At 39.0% G+C, this 25881-nt stretch overlaps 1 protein-coding gene across 1 annotated transcript in view; it reads right to left on the bottom strand.

Moving 5' to 3' along the window:
- The window catches only part of SPAG17 (sperm associated antigen 17), a 260213-nt gene that overhangs the window by 95919 nt on the left and 138413 nt on the right, over positions 1-25881 (bottom strand). Inside the window, exons 19-24 of the mRNA XM_066377314.1 lie at positions 23655-23836; positions 11447-11538; positions 6168-6407; positions 5086-5197; positions 2178-2336; positions 894-1007 (exon numbers count right to left, since the gene is read on the bottom strand). Coding sequence (XP_066233411.1) covers positions 894-1007; positions 2178-2336; positions 5086-5197; positions 6168-6407; positions 11447-11538; positions 23655-23836 — 899 coding nt within the window. The remainder of the gene's footprint in view (positions 1-893; positions 1008-2177; positions 2337-5085; positions 5198-6167; positions 6408-11446; positions 11539-23654; positions 23837-25881) is intronic.

Below are 25881 nucleotides of genomic sequence, written 5' to 3'. Positions count from 1 at the left end.
ATGTAAATAATATCTTGCAGAAATGGAAGTCCATAGTAAGGCAGATCGTTAAATCACCACAGTCTACACAGTTTTAAGGCTCTATTGCATAGGGATTATATTTTGATTTTGTACAGCTTTTTAAAAAAATCAGTTGTGGTTAGATCCCTGTAAAATGCATGAAACCCACAAGATTTCCTAATTAGTTCTTGGTAAAGTGACATATTATTTTGTGGTTTGTAAGGAAATAGCTTCCAGTTGGAGGATTTGTTCATTAAAAGCGGGGTATAGAAATTCTTCAAGATGTCCAATGAATGGCTCCTTTTAGACTAATGTTCTGAAGCACACTGAGTAGTTCTATAATTGCAGGATTCCTAAAGCTATTATTCTGTAGAAAACCAAGAGGATTCCTTGGCACATTATACTTTCTTTATATTTTTCTATTTTTATTTGTTGATTTTAGAGAAAAAGGAAGGGAGAGAGACAGAGAGAACATCAAGCTATTCCTGTATGTGCCCTGACCAGGGGTCGAACCAGCAACCTCTCTTTTTGGGATGAAGCTCTAACCAACTGAGCTATCCTTCCAGGGTGAATCATGCTTTCTTTGACATCAACTAAATTACTATTTTTATAGTTAACAAAGATAACTGGAATATATATGTATAGATATATGATCTTATGTGTCTATGTGATAAATGCTGTTTCAAAGCACTGTCATTTTCTATGTATGAAAGATTATGTATGTATGCATATGTATGTATGCACAGATATAGGTACACCCACTCACATATATTCCCACCCTTCAGGAAATGAGGGGCATTAAGTCAGAACATGTTTATCAACAAGTGAGAAGACAGGATTGGCAGACACCATTGGCCATGGGACACAGATCCTTTCTATTGTGTCTATTTCACCTGGTGCATTTCCACTAGATCCATAGTAACTTATTGAGAGGCAGATTCCATTTTCCAAGATGGCAGAAAAAGATCCAAACTTGCTGACAGCTATATTCTCTGTATTTGATTCTTCTGAAAGACAAAATCAAATCGAGGCATTTTCACTTTATTAAAAAGAAATGTATGCAAAACTCAGTGCAAAGTGGAAATCAGCTAAATATGTAAAAGTATGAATTTGATTAAGTAAATTATGATATATACACCAATAAATTAATAAAAATCATTTAAAAAGTTTGTTTTCAAAGAATGTTTAATAAATAAGAAAATGCTCATGGTAAAGTAAGAAGGAAATACACTATAAATACTGGTTACCACTGGGGTGATAGAGTTATTGGCCACTGTTATCTTCTTTAAGTATTCCTACATTCCCTAACATTTTATAATAAGCTGTATATTTTTATATCAAGCAAAACAAAGAAAAGTAATTAAAATTTTTCTGTTTTAAGTTACTGGGTACATTCAAACTTTTCAAACTTTGTGTTCTTGAGTTGGAAAAATACTATAAACACAACTAAATTTATTAGCAAGATTTAGTTATTGTTCCTATTACTAACTTGAATCCAAACCATTTTATTAATTAACTCATCTTCTTTTTCAGGTATAACCCACATCACATTCGGCAAAAAATAGTTTCCCCATTGGGTGTTGGCTAGAGATGTTAAATGGTATTATCAGGAAGTTTCATGGTGTACTTACCAATGGACATTCATTCAGAAGCCTCATCTATAGACATGTAGAGATGCCCATAGACAAATTTAGGTTTCTTCTCTTGTCCTTGCAACTTAAGAAATTTGATACTACAGGGAGCCTAGGCAGAAACACCTCATTTGCAATGAATTTTGGAGAGAAGTTAAACCTTCAGTGAGAATCAATTAATGAGGATCTATTACAAGTGCATAAAACAAAATTCAGGCCAGAATGGACACTGCAAAATCAATGTTCCTAGATAAAGGTAGCCAGAATAGGCAGACTCTGTATGACAACTGGAGTCAAAGCTGGGAGGCCAGAGGGGGCAAATCAAGGAATCAACCCCCTATAGATGGGCTACATATATAACACATACATATATACACATTACATTAGGGAAAATGCATATAACCAGAATGACAAACATACATTGGTTACCATAAGGAAAATTACATGCTAAATGTGAGGGCTGCATATGTATTTTTGTCATGTGGATGGGTTGCACACCCTGCTTTAGTATTGGCCACACACTGCCACAGAGATGCCTCTGCTTACCTGTTTCAGTATTTTGTTCTTCCTCTCCTTCTTCTGTCTCATCTTCTGAAGAGTAATTCCCTTCTTCTTTTTCCTTTTTCATAATTTTCTTAGGGTCTTTTAAATGAATTATAAAATTGTGTTTGTCCTTTTTCACTTTCACTTTGATAAAAGTTGAGCCTGGGGAAGAATCAGGGTTCAAACATGGGCTCATTATAATGCCCTGTTAAGCTCCTTGACAAAAATCAAAATAATGCAGCATAGAATTCAAGCTAGGGAATGGAAATACCTAGGATGTCACCCTTTTCATAAAAAGATGCCTATAGGAATGATGGTGGAATTATAGGAATAAATGGCAGGTGGATCAAAGAGATATTTGCAGCCTCTTTATTAATATTTCAAAGCAAATCACAGAAGAGAAAATAAATTGGTAGAGGCTAATATATACCTATACTCAACTTTAATCACAAGAGATAGCTAATGTGAGAGTTTTAAAACTTATAAAGAATTACATAAACATTAGTTATAGTAGTTATTATTGCTAGTAAGAATTTTCCTAACAATACATTATCTCTTCTAGTATTGTGACTCATTTTTGTCTCCTCTCTCAGCTTTCTTCTTTGATTTTTAATCCAGTTTAATTGAACTATTATCTCTCAAAATTGATAGGATTAGGATGAAAATACTGTATTTACTATGAATCAATTGAAACTATACTGTATGCACATGCAAATATATATATTTTTTGTATTTTTCTGAAGTTAGAAGTGGAGAGGCAGAGAGGCAGACTCCTGCATGCGCCCGATCAAGATCCACCTGGCATGCCCACCAGGGGCGATGCTCTGCTCATCTGGGGTGTTGCTCTGTTGCAACCGGAGCCATTCTAGCACCTGAGGTAGAGGTCATGGAGCCATCCATCCTCAGTGCCTGGGCCAACTTTGCTCCAATGGAGCCTTGGCTGTGGGAGGGGAAGAGAGAGAGAGAGAAAGGAGAGGGGAGTGGGGGGAGAAGCAGATGAGCGCTTCTCCTATGTGCTTTGGCCAGGAATCAAAACTGAGACTTCCACATGCTGGGCCGGCGCTGTGCCACTGAGCCAACTAGCCAGGGTTGTAAAACTGTACAAACAGTTTTCTAAAATTTTAATTTATTGATTGATTTTAGAGAGAGAGGGAGAGAGAGAGAGAGAGAGAGAGAGAAACACTGATTTGTTGTTCCACTTGTCTACGCATTTATTTGTTGATTCTTGTTTATGCCCTGACTGGGGATCAAACCTGCAAGCTTGGTGTATAAGAATGATGCTCTAACCAACTGAGCTGCCAGGCTAGGGTGCATGTACGAATCTCGATAAGAGTGAGAAATAATTGTTGAAAATACTATTACAAATAGCATTATAAAAGTAGTCTAGTGCTTTTCTCAGTTATAAATCCATTTTTAATTACTAATAATTGTACACTATACTCAGGGATGATATTAAAATATTAAATACTAATACATATGACAGTGTAAATAAATAAATATGCACACTTTTACATTAATAAAAATCTCATGTTTTAAATAAACAAACCTTATATAATAAAATGGTCTGACATTCTTTAAATAATGAAATAATTGCAGGTCTTTCTGTTTTAAAAATCACTGGTATGATACTTTATTTGATAGTGGCAGGTACTATCTAATGATGCTTCCACTTGAGTCATGATTACATGTAGGGAATAGTATCTAACTCTTGCAATGGTTTCCTCATTTAATCGATAGTCATCAGATGAAAAGGGAGGAAGGAAGGAAGGAAGGAAGGAAGGAAGGAAGGAAGGGAGGGAGGAAGGAAGGGGGAGGGAGGGAGGGAGGGAGGAAGGAAGGAGAAGGGGGAGGGAGGGAGGAAGGAAGGAGAAGGGGGAGGGAGGGAGGGAGGGAGGGAGGAAGGGGAAGGGGGAGAGAGGGAGGGAGGAAGAAGGAAGGGGGAGGGAGGGAGGAAGGGGGAGGGAGGGAAGGAGGGAGGAAGGAAGGAAGGAAGGAAGGAAGGAAGGAAGGAAGGAAGGAAGGAAGGAAGGAAGGAAGGAAGAAAGGAAGGAAAGAAAAAGAGTGGAACAAGGAAGGGGAAGGGGAAGGGATAGGCTGGTATCATGGATAGAGTGGGAGCGTGGGTAGGAGGAGCCCATGTTGTCCCTTGTTGGGGCACATAATCTTGTGGACATTTAACAGGGTCCCTCACATCCTCCACACTGACCTATTTACAGCTTTCACAGAGCATGCTCCCTGTCAGACAATAAGTTGTACAATAAGGCCTGGGTCCTCAAACCCACCTGAGGGATTCTTAAAACACAGTGAAGAGATAAGCCCTGCAAAATGCCTCTGATAGGTTCCCTGGTGCCCTATCTGCATTTCCCTGGGAGGAGTTAAGCATTATCCTTTAGGATTTTGCAGACTAGGTTCTCTGCAGCCCATTGGCCCCTTGGCCTTTTAAAGACTTCTGAATCCAGAGGTGACCTCTCTATTGCTAAAATAACTGGATACCAGCAGTAGCATGCCCCATGCTCTGCGCACCAGAGCCCAAACAAGAAATTTGCTCTTAACTCACAGTATGTGCTTGGAATTTGGAATAATACTATGTCTGGTAATTAATATTATCAACTACTTGTTTATTGCAGTTACTATTACACTATTTCCCCATGATAGAGAAATATTTCAATATTTTAACAACTGGACCTTTCTGTTGTGTGTCCCAGTTAACTCCTCAGGTGGCATGTACCTCACAGAGTCGATTACAATAGAAGAATGTGAAGAAGAAAATGTTGAATGTGGTGTATACACGAACAGTAGGAGGCATGTGCTACTCTCAGCTATCACAGACACTAAGCAGTACAAGAGCTCAAGGTGACCTGAAATGGGTAAATAGCTTCCAAGCCACTAAAGGGCTGCTTTCAAAATGTACCTTTTTCAAATGTTGTCTTTTCTACTTCAATCTGCCCTCCATCTGAAGGATACAGATAATAATTTGTTCCTGAGATTTGGATGGGTATATCTCCCATATTGTATCCATGAAACTAGAAGAGAAAACATCACACTTTGAATGTGGAACTGCAGTCTCCAAAAATCAACTCCCCAGCGTGAACCAATTAAAGTTGCCATAAGCTTAGTTTCTGCTGAATGATTTGTTTGTCACTGTAGACTCAGAGATCAGTGCCTACACTATGTTTAGTACCTCCTGTCATGTTACAATGACAGGCAGAACTAAAGGCAGTCCATGATACTAAACTGTTCACTGGAGTACTTTCACAACCTAGTGAAATTCAATTCATTGTCTTGTTGCCAAGGCAGTGCAAGAAGAAATCAATTTCGATTTCATTGGTTGTTAATTTTCTGTTTAAAGTAAACTGATACATTGAGCCCTATTTATACATTAACACATGAAAATGTTAAAGACATCTTTTACAGTGTTGTTAATAGAGCACAGAGTGATCTTGATGGATAGTAAGGCTTGAGCAATTGCCTTAGCAGAGTAGCTAGGAAGGACAAGGGCTACCTACATTTATTTCTTCCCCACTGCTCCCTGTCCACCATGGGGTTTTCCTCATAAAACTGCTTGAGGGACAAATCATAAGGGAAGGTTTTACAGAAGCATACGAATAAAAAACATGGGTCTCTATAGAGAGGCAACTGAATGTACTCAAGTCATGTCATCTGAGACAGATAAAGCCAACCTTTGACCTGTCACTTTTGCCTATTTAAATTGCTACAAATACTTTTGTGTCAAATTTCCATCTTTACTGTCCTTAATAATGTAGCTTCATGCATTCAAGAAAAACTGGCCTGAGGGTGTTTCCATCTTGGAGGTTGGCTACAAAGGAGGTCCTAGGTCTCAGAGGCTGGAGCTACAGGTCTGACATCAACTATACTAGAAGGAACCCCAAACCCTTCTGTGGTAGCTGTAAAAATGGGGTACCTAAGAAGAAGCTCTGTTTTTCCCCCAAACAATTAATGACCCAATAAAGCTTTTTAGAAAATTGACTTTACTGGGTAAACTATGTCAGGTTTTGGCTCCTGGAGGGGCTCCTCTTGTATGTCTGAGAGATTTATCTGCTCTTCTTTAGATTTCTCCCTGAAAACAGATGTTTTCTTCAGAATCCTACTATCTTCTTTCTCTAGCTTTTCTTTGTCTTTCTTTTTACCACCTTCCTTATACTTCTTTTCTGCTTTTTTTTCTTCCTTTAAGCGTTCCTCTTCTGCTAATCGATCCTGCTCTTCTTTCCATGCCTGTAGACACATCAAAAATTGTAACAGGATTATGAAAGAAATTATATCCCATTAGGGTCCATATTGAAGAATGTTCAACCTGTTTTTTGTAAGTGGTATCTGACAAATCAAAATACTGGACTAGAAACCTCAGGCTCATCCTTGATCCACCTGCTCTCACCCAACTCCTCTGTGCTGAGCCCTGCTTGTCCCTTCAGACATGCCTGCACTTAAGCGTCTTCTCCTGCTCTCTGGTGCTATTTTCTCTAGTGCAGGTCTTTTTATCTTTAGCTTCCATTAGGGCATCAGCCTCTAGGCTGGTCTCCCTGCCTCCTATACTTTTCAAAATTAGTCAAATCCCCAATTTAGGCACTAAACATGGTTAATAGCAATATGGTAGACTAGATGTCTAAAAAATTTTTTTGGTATAAAACATTTTTTACAATTATGAAAAGACTATAAAACCCATTATTGTGATGCACAGCAGGGCTGGCATTTAAGTATAAGGTGTGAAAAGGCACTAATTCAGTGAGGGAGGGGAGCATGGGAGACAGCAGCTTCCCAGGGGCATCTGCCCACCCCAGCAGCTTAGAACTTGGTTTTCAATGGGTTATGAGGACTGAAAGTATAGCCTGGGAGATCAGATCAGAGACCTCTGAATAGATCATGTATTTAAAAAGAAATGACAACTTCTTTGGGTGAACTAGAAAAAGACCTTGCCCCATAGAGGAAGGTCATGGGGTCCAGCCTGCTTCCTTGGCCCTGAGTCAGAGTGCCGTGGTGGGGGAGTCTCCCCTGAGAACTCCTAACCATGAGCCAGTCCGCAGAGAGATTTGTGGTAAAAATGTACATCACCTTAACACTTTACACTAAAAATGTTGTGGGTTGATAGGAGCTCACAAATGTAAATCACAAAACATGAGGGAATAAGACAAAAGCAAAAACCTGAAGGAGAAACAAACTATGAGACTATATCTGCAAAGGCTGTGGATACTGGAATTATCAAATAGAGAATATAAAATAAGTATTTTAATATGATTAAGTAAAGAAAACTAGGCTTCAAAAGTGTAAGTAAAAAACAAAAGCATATAAAAAATAATAAGGTGAGTCTGAAAGCCCTCCGGAAAATTGAACAGAACTTTTGAAAAGGTAGTTTTGGAAGAGATGTCAGCTGAGACATTTCCAGAGTGGATGAAAAACACTAATTCTAACCTTTGAAAGGCCCAATAAATCAAAAGCAGAATGTAACATTCTGGACCTAGTTCATACTGACTTGAAAGAGTTTATTATTAAATTTTCAGGAATTTTGCAAGCTGGTTGTTAGTCACAGCCATTATTAAAAATTAAATGCAACTCAACAACAAACAAACAAACAATCCAATAAAAAAATGGGAAGAGGATATGAACAGACACTTCTCCCAGGAAGAAATACAAATGGCCAACAGATATATGAAAAGATGCTCATCTTCTTTAGCTATTAGAGAAATGCAAATCAAAACTGCAATGAGATACCACCTCACACCTGTTCGATTAGCTATTATTAGCAAGACAGGTAATAGCAAATATTGGAGAGGCTGTGGAGAAAAAGGAACCCTCATACACTGTTGGTGGGAATGTAAAGTAGTACAACCATTATGGAAGAAAGTATGGTGGTTCCTCAAAAAACTGAAAATAGAACTACCTTATGACCCAGCAATCCCTCTACTGGGTATATACCCAAAAACTCAGAAACATTGATACGTAAAGACACATGCAGCCCCATGTTTATTGCAGCATTGTTCACAGTGGCCAGGACATGGAAACAACCAAAAAGCCCATCAATAGAAGACTGGATAAAGAAGATGTGGCACATATACACTATGGAATACTACTCAGCCATAAGAAATGATGACATCGGAACATTTACAGCAAAATGGTGGGATCTTGATAACATGATACGAAGCGAAATAAGTAAATCAGAAAAAACCAGGAACTACATTATTCCATACGTAGGTGGGACATAAAAGTGAAACTAAGAGACATTGATAAGAGTGTGGTGGTTACTGGGGGGGGGGGGAGGGGGGAATGGGAGAGGGAAAGGGGGAGGGGGAGGGGCACAAAGAAAACAAGATAGAAGGTGACGGAGGACAATCTGACTTTGGGTGATGGGTATGCAACATAATTGAACGACAAGATAACCTGGACTTGTTATCTTTGAATATATGTATCCTGATTTATTGATGTCACCCTATTAAAAAAATAAAATTATTATAAAAAAATTAAATGCAAAAATAAATAACATTAAAACAAAGGCAATAAATACTCAAATATAACTACCTTCCTAATTTTTTTGTTACATCTCATTAGTATCTAAGCTCTTGAGGCTATGTATCATTGAATACAATATAGTGTTGTACTACTGTATATTGCTTCCAAATACTTGTTCAGTGACATCATATTGGTAGCTTGAAAGCATCTGTGTGGAAGTATTTACACTATAGATATCGGCAAATGCTACAAATCAGGGATTGATGGCTAATTATCTAGACTTAAGAAAGTGATGGATAAAATGTTTATAACTCAGATTATATTTAAAAGCATGTCATGCTTGGAGCCGTTACATTGTGACTAGCAAAAAATTGAGGAAATATTTTTCCAATATTTAAAACTATTATCTGATACAGCAAAGGAGTTGCTTATGTCATTGATGAATCAATGAGATATATCCCTTTGTTGTTCACTTTTGTCTGACTTGTTCACTTAAATGAAAATATCAATCAGTACTCATATTAGAACTATACTTTTGTGTCAGTTTTAACTATAGGTTGGCTAAGGACACAAGAGCTTATAAAGGCTATGATAGTATCCTATGAGAATGAAGTGACAATGTAATTTACACTAAGAAGTATTATGTGTTTTATTATTTGTCAATTGTGTGTTATATATACTAGGAATATCAATAAAATTTAGAATAAACATGCATACACACATTTTATTTTTCTCTGACAGCTATTACTAAACATTTAGCAGAATACCACTTATTCTTTTAAAAGTAGCTAGAGAGGAAAGATAAACTGTCTATAACAGAATGACGAATTAGTCTGACAATTAACTTACTAATAACTACAGAGTCAGTCAGGGAAATGTGGAACAGTACCGTGAAGATACTAAAAGTCAATCAAAAATCTTATAAAACTACATTTAATGAATAAGAGTAAAAGAAAGCCATTTTCTGGGTAAGTAAAAACTGAGGTTTAATAGCAACAAATCCCCACTGAAGGAAGTTCTGAAGGAACAAGATGTGAGGGGAAAGGCTCAACAAAACAGGCAAGTGTGCGTTGACTTTGAAAAACACAGACTATACAGAATATTGACAGTGATAATACATAATTTTTGGGAACAAGAGAAATCTTAAAAATAATTTGAGAGAGAAATTTAAATAATTTTAATAATTCCTTGTATTGCCCTAGAAGAAAGTAAAGATCTTTTATGAAGTTTAGATTTCATTAGATTATATATATAAGTTGAATTTCTAGAGCAACCATGAGTAGAATAGAAATGGAGTGTTTACATTCAAACCTTTTCCTATCAAGATCCAGATAGTAAGTATTTTAGGCTTTTTGGATCAAAAGGCAAAATCAAGTACTAGTAAAATGACAGTCCATTTGGGCAAAAGAAAAGGAAGACCCTTACATTATACTATTAAAAATGAATTTCACATATATTAGAATAAAAAGTATGTCTATGAAAGCATTCTAAGAGATTGCAGGAAAATTAATGTATAATTTCAGGGTAGAATCAACCCAATGGAACCAAAACCATAAAAGTCCTGAGACCATAAAAAAAGTGACAGCTTCTGAAAACTTTTTTTTTTTTTGATAAGCTATAACATCCATACAAAAAAAAAAGCACGACTCCTAAGTGAATAGATAGATAACCACCATCTAGTAACTACTTCTGTTACCACAATCAGGTCAAGAAACAGACTAGCCCTGGCCAGTAGCCCAGAGGACAGAGCATTGCCCTGGATTGCTGAGGACAACAGCTTGATTCCGGGGTCACTGGCTGGACCCTGGTTCCACTGGTTTGAGCTCCAGTCAGGGCACATATGAGAAAAGCAATCAATGGCTGCACAACTAAGTGGAAGAATGAATTTATGCTTCCCTCTCTCTCTCTCCTTTTCTCATTGTCAAAAAAAAAAAAAAAAAAAAAAAAGAAAGAAAGAAAGAAAGAAAGAAAGAAAGAAAGAAAGAAAGAAAGGTAAAAAGAAACAGACTATCTCTAGCTCCCTAGAAACACTCCTTTTGCCTGCTTACCATGAATTTGTGAGATTAATTCATATTCCTTTCCAGAGCTGCATAGTATTTTACCATATGACTAAATCACACAAGGCTGACGGACATTTGAATTGTTTCTGATTTGGGAGAATTAAAAATAATACTGCAAGAACAATTCTGTCCATGTGTCTTGGTGCCCACGTGCGTATATTTCCATTAGGTATATAGTATTTAAGAGTGGAATTATTAACTTTAGTAGATATATATCCAGCATTCCAAAGTGGCAGTGCCAATTTATACCTCACCCAGAAGTTTATGAGGATTTTCTTCATGTAGTTGCCAAAATTTGGCATTGTGTCTTTTAAATTTGATAAAAAATTATTGATCTGACTAGGCAAAAGTTAACTATTTCTATATAGAAACATAAATGGTATTAATTAATAAGGTAATTATTTAATAAATTTAGATACATTCAAATTATAGTATTATAAAAAGCATATATTACTTTTATAATAAAAGTTCCAATTAAAAACCAAGCAGCTGTCACAGAAACAGAGAGTAGCAAATCTGACCAGGGCACTGCCCTGGATTTCGGTGATACAGAAATGAATGACACAGTTTCCCTTAAAGGCTTATCGTCTGGTTGAGGAGACAGCTTGGTGGAGAGAGTATTTTTTTTATTACCAATTTAAATATTTCTGAACATGTAGCAAAAAGGTCATTTTTTCTTATACCACACAAACTATCACCAAAATATTTTGAATTTGTGATTACTCGGTGTCATTTATTTTTCCTTAGATTTACCTTGAGAGAGCCTTCTAAAATGAAAGACATTTTTTCCTTCTCTTTTTCTTTTTCTTGATCTGTTACCTCTGATTTACTCCCTCCTTTGTTACCTATAACCAGAGAAAATTAAACTTCTTAGTAATTCCCTAGAATAAAGCTTCACAGAAGGACCAAATGTCTGGGTTGTAGGGATATCAAGTTCAGCTCCCCATCCAGTCATCTCTGAGCTCATTCTTCCAGCTCCAGAGTGGGCACCTGAGGGGAACTGACCTCCTTTTGGCACACAGAACTCACCGTCAGTGGAGGAAGCAAATTCCATTCTCAGAATGTTGAGCCTTTAAAGCTTTTATTGGACTGGACCCTCTCCCTATAACTTTAACCAGTTAATCCTAGTTTAACCCCATAAGACCACACAGGACAAATCTTTCTCTTCCACACTGAAACCCTCCTCTTGCCATTGTAGCCCTTCTGTTTTGAAGGTTTATATCTTTTCTGACTTGAGAAAACTTGAACTAGATGCAATACCTACAGACTGTATTTCAATCCCAAACTGGCCATTTTCTGGATTTTCTTAGGCACCTAGTTCTGTTCAGCAGCAGAATAAAGAAAAGGCAGTGGAGCCACAAGTTTTTCTTTCTAAAAAGCAAATGCGGCCCTAAAAAAGATTGTGAGAGGGTGGCCCTACCTCTCTGTCTATATAATCCCATCTATTATTCCACCATTATACTTCACGTTCTCCTGCTAAGCCCCATCAGGAAGGCCCAGTTGATAGATAGATTATATTATACAACCATTATGGTGATCAGAGAAAGATTCATCATTGACTTGGTATGCTAAGTTTTATTTTAGAATCAAGCCAAGCACAAATTCCTCTGGTAATTAATGAGGTTGCAAAAACTTTGGAAATTATATTGCTTTGTTTCTTGATAAGAAATCCCTCTCAACTTTGACTGTTAGAAATAGTGATTATTAACATGAAGTCCATTCTCTTTGCACAAACCCAGTGAAATATCCTTATTTTCCAGATGAATTACCTTGTTTCATGTTTTTAATCAAGTACCATTCCTTTTTTTTTTAAGGTGAGAAGAGGGGAGATAGTGAGGCAGACTCCCCCATATGCCTCAATTGGGATCCACCCTACAACCCCATCTGGGGCCAATGCTCAAGTACTGAACTATTTTTAGTGCCTGAGGCTGATGCACTCCCATGGAGCCCTCAGAGCCCAAGGCCTCACTTGAACCAATTGAGCTACTGGCTGTGGGAGGGGAAGGCAGAGAGAAAGCATGAGAAAGTGGGGAGGGGGAGAAGCAGATAGTCATCTCTCTTATGTGCCCTGACTGGGATTTGAAACCATGACGTCCATATGCCAGGCCCACGCTCAATCCACTGAGCCACTGGCCAGGGCCAGTACCTTTCCTCTTTGTCACCCTCTTGTCCGTTCTCCATGGCATCAAAGCCATGAAAATTAACATCAACAAAAAATAAAGATATGTGTTGATTCAACATCCTGTGAAGTCCCTGCCACCAGTTCCCAAGAATCCCTTTTCCCTTTAATTTTAGATTCCTACCCCCAATTAGTCTCAGGACTCTTTTGTTTGCTTTTATAAAGAGGGTCTTGTTTTAACCTCACTGTTGGAATCCATAATTACATTAATGAAAACATACTGACTCTGAGTTTACCTCATATATTGTCAACAAATTTTAGATAACTGAACCTATGAATCTTACCAAAGTAAAGATACTTGTGTGATAAGGTACCAAAAAGCTGCAAAATTAATACTGATATTTTAGGATGAAAGGTCAGGCTTTCTGTCCCATCCTTTCCTTGGGGAGGGGAGGGAGAAGAATGTAGAAGTTTCCTGACTTACAAGGACGATGGGTCATTTAGTTTTAACTATAGAATAAAGGTTGTCTGAGGAACTTCTTTTCTCTTTCAATAAGAGACATAATTTACATACCACCCTACACTGATTTTTGGCTCTTCCTCCCTTCCTGGAATCCTGAGAATAACATACCTCTAGGCAAAGGAGGGAGATAGACACTAAAAGATTTGTAAATGTCTTTGTATTACCTTGAAAGTTTTAATGTTCTTATGAATCCCCTAAACAAATGTTATAAGCCTGTTAATAATTGTGCCATGATGTCATGCTCCCCCCAGCCTGTATGTGATCAAGGGTATATAACCAGCCTCTGAGATGTATTTGGTGTGCACAATTTGGGTCTGCAATGCTCCATGTTAGTCATATGTGGCCGGCATATTTAATAAACCTCTTCCTTTAATAAAACCCTTCAAAATTCATCTGGACTTGGTGTCTGTAAAGCCAGTAGCCAGGGCCACCATCACAGCAGCCCGGCCCATGCAGGTTCGCATTGGATTCGGACAGTCGGTAAAAAAACAACGGAGCCAAAAACTGATGGGCCATTATCTTTAATCCTAGCTTGCACCAGCGGGCAAGTAAAAACACACACTGGGCTCCAAAACCCACTCACATTCAGTGCTCACAAAGCTACTGACTTATCCGAGTTTCCTAGAATCAAAGGTTTCTAGCTCACCAGACTTATTCACCTCTGTTCCCTATCTCTTCCCTTCTCCCTGCACAACCTCTGCACAAACTGGATTCTCACTCAACACTCCGCCATCTTGGCTGCTTCTCCTTGCCTCCTCCACATGGCTTTTCTCTGTTCTCCTCTCTGCTCTCTCTTCTAATGATAATCTCAGGAACCAAGAGAGCAAGCTCCCCTTCTGCCCCCATTTTATAGTGTAGAAATCAAAACTTTAATCCAATATACAAAATAGGGAAGTCTCTAATACAAAGTCACCTATCTGAGGCATGATGGGATTGAACAACCCCACATCAAAAAGGGTGGGAAAGGCTTAATCCTAAAATGAAGCCCCAGGCTACAAGGATCCTGCCTGCCCACAGTCTGCTCCCAACACACATTAATATCACCTGGGCGATGGCTGCCACGTGGGCAGCGCCATCTTTAACAAAGTGAGCATAATATATTTTATCTGCCCAACAGTGTCTCTATGTAAACCCATGGAAGTGAGGTATGGTACTTTACAACACTTGGGAATATGCAGAGATAAAGGTGATGGAGTAGGTGGACATTCCAACTGCCACCACCCAGGACCAAATTGGATCACAACTTAATTTAAGAATGTAAAGCCAGTAGCTACAGCCACCATCACAGCTGTCTGGCCCATGCAGGTTTGCATTTGATTTGGACAGACAGTAATAAAACAATGAAGCCAAGAACTGGTGGGCCATCACCTTTAATCCTAGCTTGCACCCGGTGGGCAAGAAATACACACAGTGGGAAAACACTTCCCTTTTCATTCAGGGCTCCCAAAGCCACTGACTTATCTGAGTTTCCTAGAATCAAAGGTGTCTACCTGACCAGCCTTATTCACTTCTGTTCCCCATCTCCTTCTCTGCACAAACTCTGCATTAACTGGCTTCTCCTTCAGCACTCAGGCATTTTGGCTGCTTCTCCTCTCCTTCACGTGGCCTTTCTCTGTTCTCCTCCTGTATGAGCTCCTCTGCCCCATTTTATAGTGTAGAAATCAAAATCTTTAATCCAATATACAAACAGGGAAGTCTCTGATACAAAGTCACTTATCTGAGGCATAATGGGATTCCTCATGAGACTGCACCACCCCACATCATGCAACAGTCAAGGGTGTGGGGAAAAGCTTAGTTTTAAAACTAAGCCACAGGCTATAAGGACCCTGCCTGCTTATAGCCTGTCCCCCACACCCAATGCAAACTATAAGCGAGCAAACATATACATCATATTTACAAACTTATTTGACCAACAAAGAACAATCAACTTGAAAAACCAACTTTGGACTAAACTAAGAGGAGTCTATAACCAAGGATCACCAAAGAAGCCACACCGAGACTGGTAGGAAGGATGGAGATGTGGAAAGGGCTGCCCCTCTCTCAGGAGCCAGCATTGGCTGAGGATCCGAAGGGACTCTCACTGTGGTGGGGCCACCCTGAGAGGTGTGGGTGCTCAGCGCAAGGCCCAGAGCCTCAGCCCAGAGCCCCAGAGCCTAGAAGAGGCATCCAGACAGCATTTGGTGGTGAAAAGAGCCAGGGCTTCTGTTTGCGAGAATGAGATGGAGCTCTCAGAGCAGAGACACAGGCTTCATCTTAAAGGGCTAGCGCAGAAAATTTTGTTCGCAGTCACTTACTTGGGGCTCCAGTGGGGGAGAGCTGAGAGGACTAGAGTTGCTTGAGGAGAGTGTAAAGTTGGAGGCCTAGGGAGAGACACTGTGGGGGATGGACACTGGAACCCCTGTGCTGAGTCATTCTCCAATACTGCAGTTGCCATTTTTCTTAGGTGGAGCAGTCTCTTCTGAGTGGCATCAGCCTGGGGAAAAGCAACTGCTCTGCCCTTGGGAGTCTCTCCAGCCCCAGTCATGGAGACTGGGTCATGCTGAGAAGCCAGGAGATGGGGGACTGTCAGTTTTCTGGTGTTGAGGCTGGAGCTTTCACCCACACGCTCTTGAGTCTAAGACTGGTGCTTCGGCCCCAGGAGAGACTCAGTAGAAACTGTCCAGACTGCGGGCAGACCACACCTCTGAGTCTCAGAGGCCACATCCTACTGAGTTCTGAAAAAACAGTCTGGACAGACTGACACCTGAGGCCGAGGGGTGGAGCCACACTAACCACCCTTCCTATTCCGTGAATTGCCACAGGCTCTAGAATATACCAAAGGATTTTCAGTGGCTGAGCCCAATAAGCAGGCAGCAGACAGAGGCTGCAGGAGGCAGGACTCATGGAACCTTGGCTTTTTAAGTGAACTTTCTCCCAGGCCCAGTGTGGATAAAAGCCAGCCTAGGTGAGCAGCTTGTTATTTCCCTGTGCACTTGGGCTCAGCAGAGGTAGCCACAAACTGTGGGTTGCTTGTACCTCCAAGAAGGTTGCTGAAGATCAGGATCAGTCATAGGCAGTGTCTTCCACTGGTCTGCATTAGGTTTCTGCCAGGGAGGCCCAGCGCTGGCACATCCATTGGCCAGCTGTGGAGAGCATTGTTTCAGGACCTAACAACCCTTGTAGTGGGGTATTCTAAGGAAGGGGTGCTCACACCTGGCCCAGCTGGGGTGAGTTCTGTTCTCTGTGATCAGCACCGGCACAGCAGCTCATGTGCATTGGAGAGGGTGGAGCTTCACAGTCAGTTGGCCTGGGTGCTGGATATCCTGCCCCACTGGGCTAGATTCCACAGGGAGAAGGGAGAGCAGCTTAGATCATGGACATTTAAAGTGTGGGTCCCTGTGAGTCTATTGTTGGGTCTGGTCTAGGGGCTTAGACACTGTTGGGCAAATAAATTTGTAACATGTGTTTTTTAGGTTTGCTTGCTTATATTTTGCATTGTCCTGGGCAGCACCATGTGTATGTAGTCTGTGAAAGTATGTGATGCTTGCCCTCATGGGGGCAGATTGCAAATTGCATATTGCATACTACCTTCCTGCTTAAGAGGGACCATTGTATTGCTAATGTTTGCTGGAGAGGGTTTTATTCCCCCATCCTGGGTTTTGCAGTAAGAGAAGAAGGTGTGCAGAGATGGAACCAGAGCTGAGGGGCTTTGGGAGCTCCACTGAGGCTGGTGGGGGCCTTTGATTTCAGGAGGAACAGGAGAAGATTTTCTGGGTTGTGGAACTGGAGAATGCGTCAGAGCTTTGGAAACTCTGAATGAGAGGGAAGTGGTCTTCCCTGCCTGTTTGTTCATCTGCCAATATGAGACTTTAATAAGTGGAATGGCCCACCATTCTTTGGCTCCACTATTTCTTTACCCTCTGCCCGAATCCAATGAGAACCTGCATGGCCATGACAACGGCGTGGCCTTACAGCCACTTTCTTGGGGATACAGTCAGCCCCAGGAGAGGACTCTCAGTCTTCCTCCCTAAGACCAGGGTCTCACCAGCTAAAAGAACTCCTGCCAAGGGGACTGTTAGCTCCACTTGATCTAAACCTGCTGCTCACCTTGTTGGGGAGAAATAAAAGTTGAGTGTCCAGCAGTGGCAGAGGGATTAAGCTCTGGAATAGGGGTCACATTCCCCGTACAGAGCTCCTGACCAAGAAACCCTTGAAGTAGGGGGCCCCACTAACATTGTATTCCCAACCTCAGGTGCACTAACCTAATAAGCTTGCAAAATATAGAGCGGTTGGTTTGGTGAGGCCAGTCTGAGCCCACCCTACAATCTTTCTACAGAAGACTGTCGAAAGACCAGGCAGCTGCAAGAGAAGGTGGAGCAGCTGAAGAATGGAGACAAATCTTACGAAGCTTGGGGCTCTTACAGAGCTGCTGTCATTTCTAAGCAGGAGGAAGCTGATCCTTATACACAGGTTGGCACCTCCCATACTATTTAGGCACAGAAAACGCTGACATAAACAGTGAAAAGAGCAGTGGCTGCAGACATGTAGCCCACAGCAGGTTACAAACAATGGCTGAAGCCAAACCAAGAAGGTTTAGAACCAACACAACTGGTAGTGGGTGACAGACCGGACCAACCCTAGATTTAGCTAGCTACATTAGCAGCATGCCCAAATGAGGAGTCTAGCAGGCACCAGACACTGTGGAGAATAAATATACCCAACAGGACACACATTGCACAGTGTGTAATACACATGATCAAGGTTGACCCTTGGTGCCAGCCAGCCTGAAGGGATAACTGTACCCATGAAAGGACCAACTATATTCAATACTCACATACAACAGGAGGGAAAATAGTACCCTCAAGAAGCATTCCTAGAACAAGGAAAACAGATGGCCCTAGATATGAATAGCACCAAGACCATCTTCCTCATAAGAACATCACAAAAATTTCAAAGTCAGACAGTGCTACATAGACAAAATGAGCAGACAAAGAAATGTGATTCAAATGAATCAACAAGAGGCATCCCCAGAAAAAGAACAAAATAAAATGGAAGTAACCAAACTACCAGACTTTAAAATAATGAATTTTAGGATGCTCAAGGATCTTAGAGCAATAATAGATGGTGATAATAAAAATCTAAATAAAGAGATAGCAAACAGCAAAAAGGACATTAAAATCATAAAAAAAGAACCAGTCAGAAATGACAAATACAATATCATAAATGAAGACTGCAATAGAAGGAATCAACAGCAGGCTGGATGAAGCAGAGGAGCAAACCAGCAATTTAGAGGACAAGATAAATGAAAGCACAGAAGCAGAGCAGCTAAATGAAAAGAGGCACAAAAAGACTGAAAAAACTCCAAGAGACCTCTATGACAACATAAAGAGAGACAACATCCTCATCACAGGGATGCCTGAAGGAGAAGAAAATGAACAAGGGATAGAAAACCTGTTTGAATAAATCAGCTGAAAATTTCCTTAAAATGATGAAGGAAAAAGTGACAGAAGTTCAAGAGTGCAGAGAGTTCCATTAAAGAGGAACTTAAAAAGGCCTACACCAAGACACATCATAATTAAAATGCCAAAGTTAAGAGACAAAGAAAGAATACTAAAAGCTGCAAGAGGAAGGCAGTTAATTACCTACAGAGGAGCCCTCACAAGGATGATATTCAACTTCTCAACAGAAACACTTGAGGCCAGAGGGATTGGCAAGAAATGTTCAAGATGATACATAACAAAAACCTATAACCAAGACTACTTTAGCCAGCAAGGCTATCGTTTAAAATTGAAGGAGAAATAAAAAGCTTCCCAGACAAAAAACAAAAAACAAAAAAACTAAAAAAAACAAAACAAAAAAATCAAAGAATTCATTACAACCAAACCAGTACTGCAAATGTTAAGGGGCCTGCTGTAAAAAGTACAAAGGAAAATAATAGAGAAAAAGAGGATTGTAAATTTAAAGAATAAAATGGCAATAAATAAGTATAATACATACATATCAATAATAATCTTAAATGTAAATGGATTAAATGCTCCAATCAAAAGACATAGGGTAGCTGCATGGATAAGAAAACAGGACTCGTATATATGCTGTCTACAAGAGACCCACCTCAGAACAAAAGATACACATAGACTGAAAGTAAAGGAATAGAAAAAAGAATTTCATGCAAATGGAAATAAAAAGAAAAGCTGTGATAGCAATACTTATATCTGACAAAATAGCCTTTAAAACAAAGGCTATTGTAAGGAATAAAGGAGGTCACTACATAATGATAAAGGGAGCAATCCAACAGGAGGATATAACCATTGTAAATATTTGTGCACCTAATATAGGAGCACCTAAATATATAAAGCAGATTTTGATGGACATAAAGGGCAAGATTGACAGCAATACCATAAGAGTAGAGGATTTTAATATCCCACTAACATCAATGGACAGATCCACAGAAAATTAACAAAGAAACAGCAGAATTAAGGGACACACTAGATCAACTGGATTTAACTGATATCTTCATAACCCTTCAACCCAAAGCAGCAGGATATATATTCTTTTCAAGTGCTCATGGTACATTCTCTAGGATAGACCACATGTTAGGACACAAAAAAAGTCTCAATAAATTTATGAAGACTGAAATTATATCAATCATTTTCTCTGATCACAATGGCATAAAACTAGAAATCAACTATAATAGAAAAATTGAAAAACATTCAAACACTTGGAGGCTATATAGCATGTTATTAAATAAGGAATGGGTTAACAATGAGATCAAGGAAGAAATAAAAAATTTCCTCAAAACAAATGAAAATGAACATAAAACAACTAAAAATTTATGGAATACAGCAAAAGCAGTCCTGAGAGGGAAGTTCATAGCACTACAGGCATACCTTAAAAAGTAAGAAAAAGCTCAAATAAACAATATAACCATGCATCTAAGAGAACTAGAAAAACAACAACAATAAAGCCCAGAGGAAGTAGAAGGAAAGAAATAATAAAGATCAGAGTGGAAATAAATGACATAGAGGTTAAAAAAAAAAACAATACAAAAGATCAATGAATCCAAGAGCTGGTTCTTTGAAAAGGTAAACAAGATTGACGGACCTTTAACCAGACTCATCAAGAAAAAATGAGAGAGGATTCAAATAAATAAAATTAGAAATGAAAGTGGAGAAGTAACAACTGACACCGCAGAAATACAAAGAATTGTAAGAAAACACTACGAAGATTTATATGCTGAAAAATTGGACAACCTAGGTGAAATGGATAAATTCATAGAAACCTACAATCTTCCAAAACTCAATCTGGAAGAATCAGAAAACCTAAATAGACTGATTACAACAAATGAAATTGAAACAGTTATCAAAAATCTCCCAGCAAACAAAAGCCATCCTGGACCAGATGGCTTCACAGGCAAATTTTTACCAAACATTCAAAGAACTAACACATGTTCTTCTCAAGCTACTTCAAAAAATTCAAGAGAAGGGAAGAATTCCAAACTCATTTTATGAGACAAGCATAATCCTCATTCCAAAACCAGGTAAAGACACTACAAAGAAAGAAAACAATAGGCCAATATCCCTGAGGAACACTGATGCTAAAATTCCCAACAAAGTATTAGCAAACTGGATCCAGCAATACCTCAAAAAGATCATACATCATGATCAAGTGGGATTCATTCTGGGGAGGCAAGGCTGGCACAACAAATCAATAATTGTGATTCATCACATAAACAAAAGGAAAGATAAAAATCATGTGATTATATCAATAGATGGAGAAAAAGCATTTGATAAAATCCAGCACCTGTTCATGATCAAAACTCTCAGCAAAGTGGGAATATAGGGAACATACCTCAACATGATAAAGGCCATCTATGACAAACCGACAGCCAACATCATACTCAATGGGCAAAAATTAAAAGCAATCTCCTTAAGATCAGGAACAAGGCAGAGGTGCCCCCTTTCACCACTCTTATTCAACATAGTTCTGGAAGCACTAGCTACAGCAATCAGACAAGAAGAAAAAATAAAAGGCATCCAAATTGGAAAATAAGAAGTAAAATTATCATTATTTGCTGATGACATCATACTGTACATAGAAAATGCTAAAGTCTCTGTCAAAAAATTACTAGACCTGATAAGTAAATTCTATAAGGTGGCAGGATATAAAATTAATATTTGGAAATCAGTGGAATTTTTATACACTAACAATAAACTGTCTGAAAGAGAAATTAAGGAAACAATCCCCTTCACTATTGCAACAAAAAGAATAAGTACCTAGGAGTAAATTTAACCAAGGAGATAAAGACTTGTACTCGGAAAATTATAAGACATTGAAAAAAGAAATAAAGGAAGATACAAGCAAGTGGAAGCATATACCGTGTTCATGGATAGGAAGAATAAACATCATTAAAATGTCTATGCTACCCAAAACAATCTATAAATTCAATGCAATTCCTATTAAAATACCAATGGCATACTTCAAAAATATAGAACACATATTCCAAAAATTTATATGGAATCAAAAAAGAACACGAATAGCCTCAGAAATCTTGAAAAGAAAAAATACAGTGGGAAGTATCACACTTCTGATATCAAGTTATACTACAAGGTCATTGTAATCAAAACAGCTTGGTACTGGCATAACAACGGGCATACAGATCAATGGAACAGAATAGAGAATCCAGAAATAAACCCACATCTTTAAGTTCAATTGACAAAGGAGCTAAGAGCATACCATGCAGTAAAAAGACAGTCTCTTTAATAAATGGTGTTGGGAAAATTGGGCAGGTACACGAAAAAAAAAAATGAAACTAGACCACCAACTTACACCATTCACAAAAATAAGCTCAAAATGGATAAAAGACTTAAATGCAAGGTGCAAAACCATAAACATCTTGGAAGAAAGCAGGCAGTAAACTCTCCGATATCTTTTGTAGCAATATTTTTGCTAATTTATCTCCACAGGTAAATAAAATAAAGGAAAAAATAAACAAATGGGACTATATCAAACTAAAAAGCTTTTGCACAGCAAAAGACACCATGAACAAAATAAAAAGATAACCCACATAATGGGAGAACATTTTCGCCAATACATCTGATAAAGGGTTAATAACAAAAATTTATAAAGAACTTCTAAAACTCAACACCAGGAAGGTATACAATCCAATTAAAAAATGGGCCAAGGAATTGAATAGACACTTCTCCAAAGAGGACATACAGATGGCCAATAGGCATATGAAAAAATGTTCAACGTCATTAATCATCAGAGAGTTGCAAAGTAAATCCACAATGAGATACCACCTCACATCTGTCAGAATGGCACTCATTAACAAATCAACACACAACAAATCCTGGCAAGGGTGTGGAGAAAAGGGAACCCTCCTGCACTGCTGGTGGGAATGCAGACTTGTTCAGCCACTGTGAAAAACAATGTTGCATTGTCTCGAAAAATTAAAAATAAAACTGCCTTTTTGACCCAGCTATCCCACTTTTAGGAATACATCCTAAGAATACCAAATCACTGATTCAAAAAAAGATATGTACCCCAATGTTTATTGCAGCATAGTTTACAACAGCCAAGGTATGGAAACACCCCAAGTGTCTATCAGTGGAAGAGTGGATTAAAAAGCTGGGGTACATATATGCAATGGAATACTACATGATCATGAAAAAGAAGGAAATCTTACCTTTTGTGATAACATAGATGGACCTGGAGATTATTATGCTAAGTGAAATAAATCAGGCAGAGAAAGACAAATATCATAAAATCTCACTTATATGTGGAATCTAATGAACAAAGTGAATTGAGAAATGGAATAGAGGCAGAGGCAGGGTCAAAGGAACCAGAGGGACAGCTGTCAGAGGGAAGGTGGATGAGGGGATGGGATCAGAGAAGGTGAAGAGATTAGTGAAATTATATATACATAACACATAGATACAGATAACAGGACAGCAAATCCCAGAGGGAAGGGGAGGATGGAGTCAGGGGTAGGGGGGCAAAAGGGGTATAACAGGTGTTATATAAATGGTTAAAAGGGGTGTAGGGGATGAGGGTATTATACTGAGTGGGACACCTCAATCCATGTTAACACAATAAATTAAAATTAATAAAAATTAAAAAAAAGATACTTAGCATTTCCCTAACATCACATTTGATCTGGCAGGAAGTGGGATTAGTATCCCATTCAGGTATGATCTAATCATATTGGGAATGCAGCTACTCTGTTTTTTAGAGAAAGTTAAGAGTCACAGCAATGTTGTGAGCAACTGTTTAATCCTATGATATTGATTAAGAAAGAGGAGATTCTCTTTGAACTTGTATTAGTTCAACTGCTTACTTACTTTTAGATTTTTTAATAGAATACGGTTTGCTAGAAGAACCAGTTTTGCTACTAATAGAAGATTTCAATTTCAGCTCACTCTTGGTCTTACTGATTTCCTCAGCCATTTTAGATTCCTGATATACAGCTTCTTCTTGTATGATCCAATCTTGGATGAATTTTGTAACAAGTTCCAAAAAATTTCTTAAAAAAGCAAAGAAGAGTAGATGACAATTGAGCTATTATTAATTAAAGTAAAAAAATACTTAAGATAATGATTGAGCAGCCTTGGCCAGTTGGCTCAGTGGTAAAGCATCAGCCCAGTGTGTGGAAGTCCTGGGTTCGATTCCTGGCCACGGCACACAGGACAAGTACCCATTTGCCTCTCCACCCTTCCCACTCTTCTTTCTCTCTATCTCTCTCTTCCCATCCCACATCCAAGGCTCCATTGGAGCAAAGTTGGCCTGGGCGCTGAGGATGGCTCCATGGCCTCGGTCTCAGGTTCTAGAATGGTTCTGGTTGCAAACAGAGCAAGGGCCCCAAATGGGCAGAGCATCGCCCCCTGGTGGGCATACCAGGTGGATCCCAGTTGAGTGCATACGAGTCTGTCTCTCTGCCTCCCTGCTTCTCACTTCAGAAAAGAAAAAAAAGAAAGCTGATTGAGCAAATGGACTAATCCTAAATTGTCCATGTAACAAATATAACAGACTCAGAAATATCCTGGATGTATTTTGTACAAAGTAGCCAAATGCAAATACCCAGTGAGAATATGAAAAATGCTCAACTTCATTCACAACTAAAGACACTAAATTTAAAAGATGAGACATATCCACCTAAGTCAAGGATTAAAAAGTTTGGTAATACCAAGAGTTGATGACATTTTGGAGAAAAAAGTCACTTTCAAGACCATGAGTTGGTGAGTTTTATGGTAAATCTCTTTTTAGGGAAATTTTATAGTACAATAAAAACTTTTAATTGACCATCCTCTAAATGATTCGCTAAGCTAACTGAAACACTTGAGTCTTGCTATAAAGCTTACTAGCTTGTGCACACCCACTGTGTCCCTATGGTGCCCAAAGCTGCTCCTACATGCATGCACAGGGCAGAGCTACTGTTCACCAGGACTCAGTCATATCTGTTTCCAAATCCATTCGTCCTTTTTATACTGGTTATTGTAATTATTTTGAACTAAATGCTATGGATACTTACAAGTGAATGTCCAAAAAAAGTTGTTTCTGAGGAAATAGGTTGAAATATATAGGTTTGATGATAAGATTAGTCATTGTCATTTGTGAAAAATAAAGCCTAATGTTTTTTAAAAAAGCTAGATGGATTCTACACTTAGATTGCTTTACAATTTTCTTTAATTCTTGATCCCTTTTAAGAAATAAACTGAACATTGTAGACTATGATTTATTGTACTCAAAGTCATTTGAAAGGTAAAACATTGCAAACTCAGCATGTCCTGAATGTGCTTTCCATTTTCCACTCCAAAATGCCCTTCAGAGCCCTGAGCTTTGTACCTTAGCTGATGGCAGGTCTACACTTCCAGTTGAACAGGAAGTTAATCTTGTCTAGTCTTATTTCTTCACACTTTTTTTTTTAAGTGAGAGGAGGGGAGATAGACAGACTTTCACATGTGCCCCGACCGGGATTCACCTGGCAACCCCTGTCTGGGGATGATGCTCAAATCAACTGAGATACCCTCAGCACCTGAGGCCCATGCTTGGACCAGCCAAGCTAGCCTCAGTGCCCAGGGTGATGCTGGAACCAACTGAGCCATTGGTTGCAAGAGAGGAAGAGGAAAGAGGAAAGAAGCAGATGGTCTCTTCTCATGTGTGCCTGACTGGGGATTGCATACTGGATATCCACATGTTGGGTTGATGCGATATCCACTGAGCAAGTTGGACAGGGCCTCAGACTCCTCTTGCTGTTAGAAAATTCAAATAATTTTTAAAAACATATATTCAAAAACTGATTTTTCTCACTTCTTTTACTGCTATCTTCCTGGTCTAAGTCACTATCACCTCTTGCTATGACTGAAGCAATATCTTTCTAAGTGGTTTCTCTGTTTTTACCCTTCACCCTCTGTAATCTATTCTCAACACAGAAACTAGAGTGATCATTTTCATTCTTAAGTCAGATGTACATCTCAACCAAAAACCCAGAATCCAGGGATGGAACTCCCATTGGCAAGAATGCAGATAAAAAAAATACTGGGTCCAAGAAGTAATAAGGACCATGATTAG

This window comes from Saccopteryx leptura, chromosome 3 (assembly GCF_036850995.1).
Source record: "Saccopteryx leptura isolate mSacLep1 chromosome 3, mSacLep1_pri_phased_curated, whole genome shotgun sequence".
Classification (NCBI taxonomy): Eukaryota; Metazoa; Chordata; class Mammalia; order Chiroptera; family Emballonuridae; genus Saccopteryx; species Saccopteryx leptura.
Note: the sequence above shows the minus strand (reverse complement) of the source record. Positions and strands in the feature narration are given on the sequence as shown.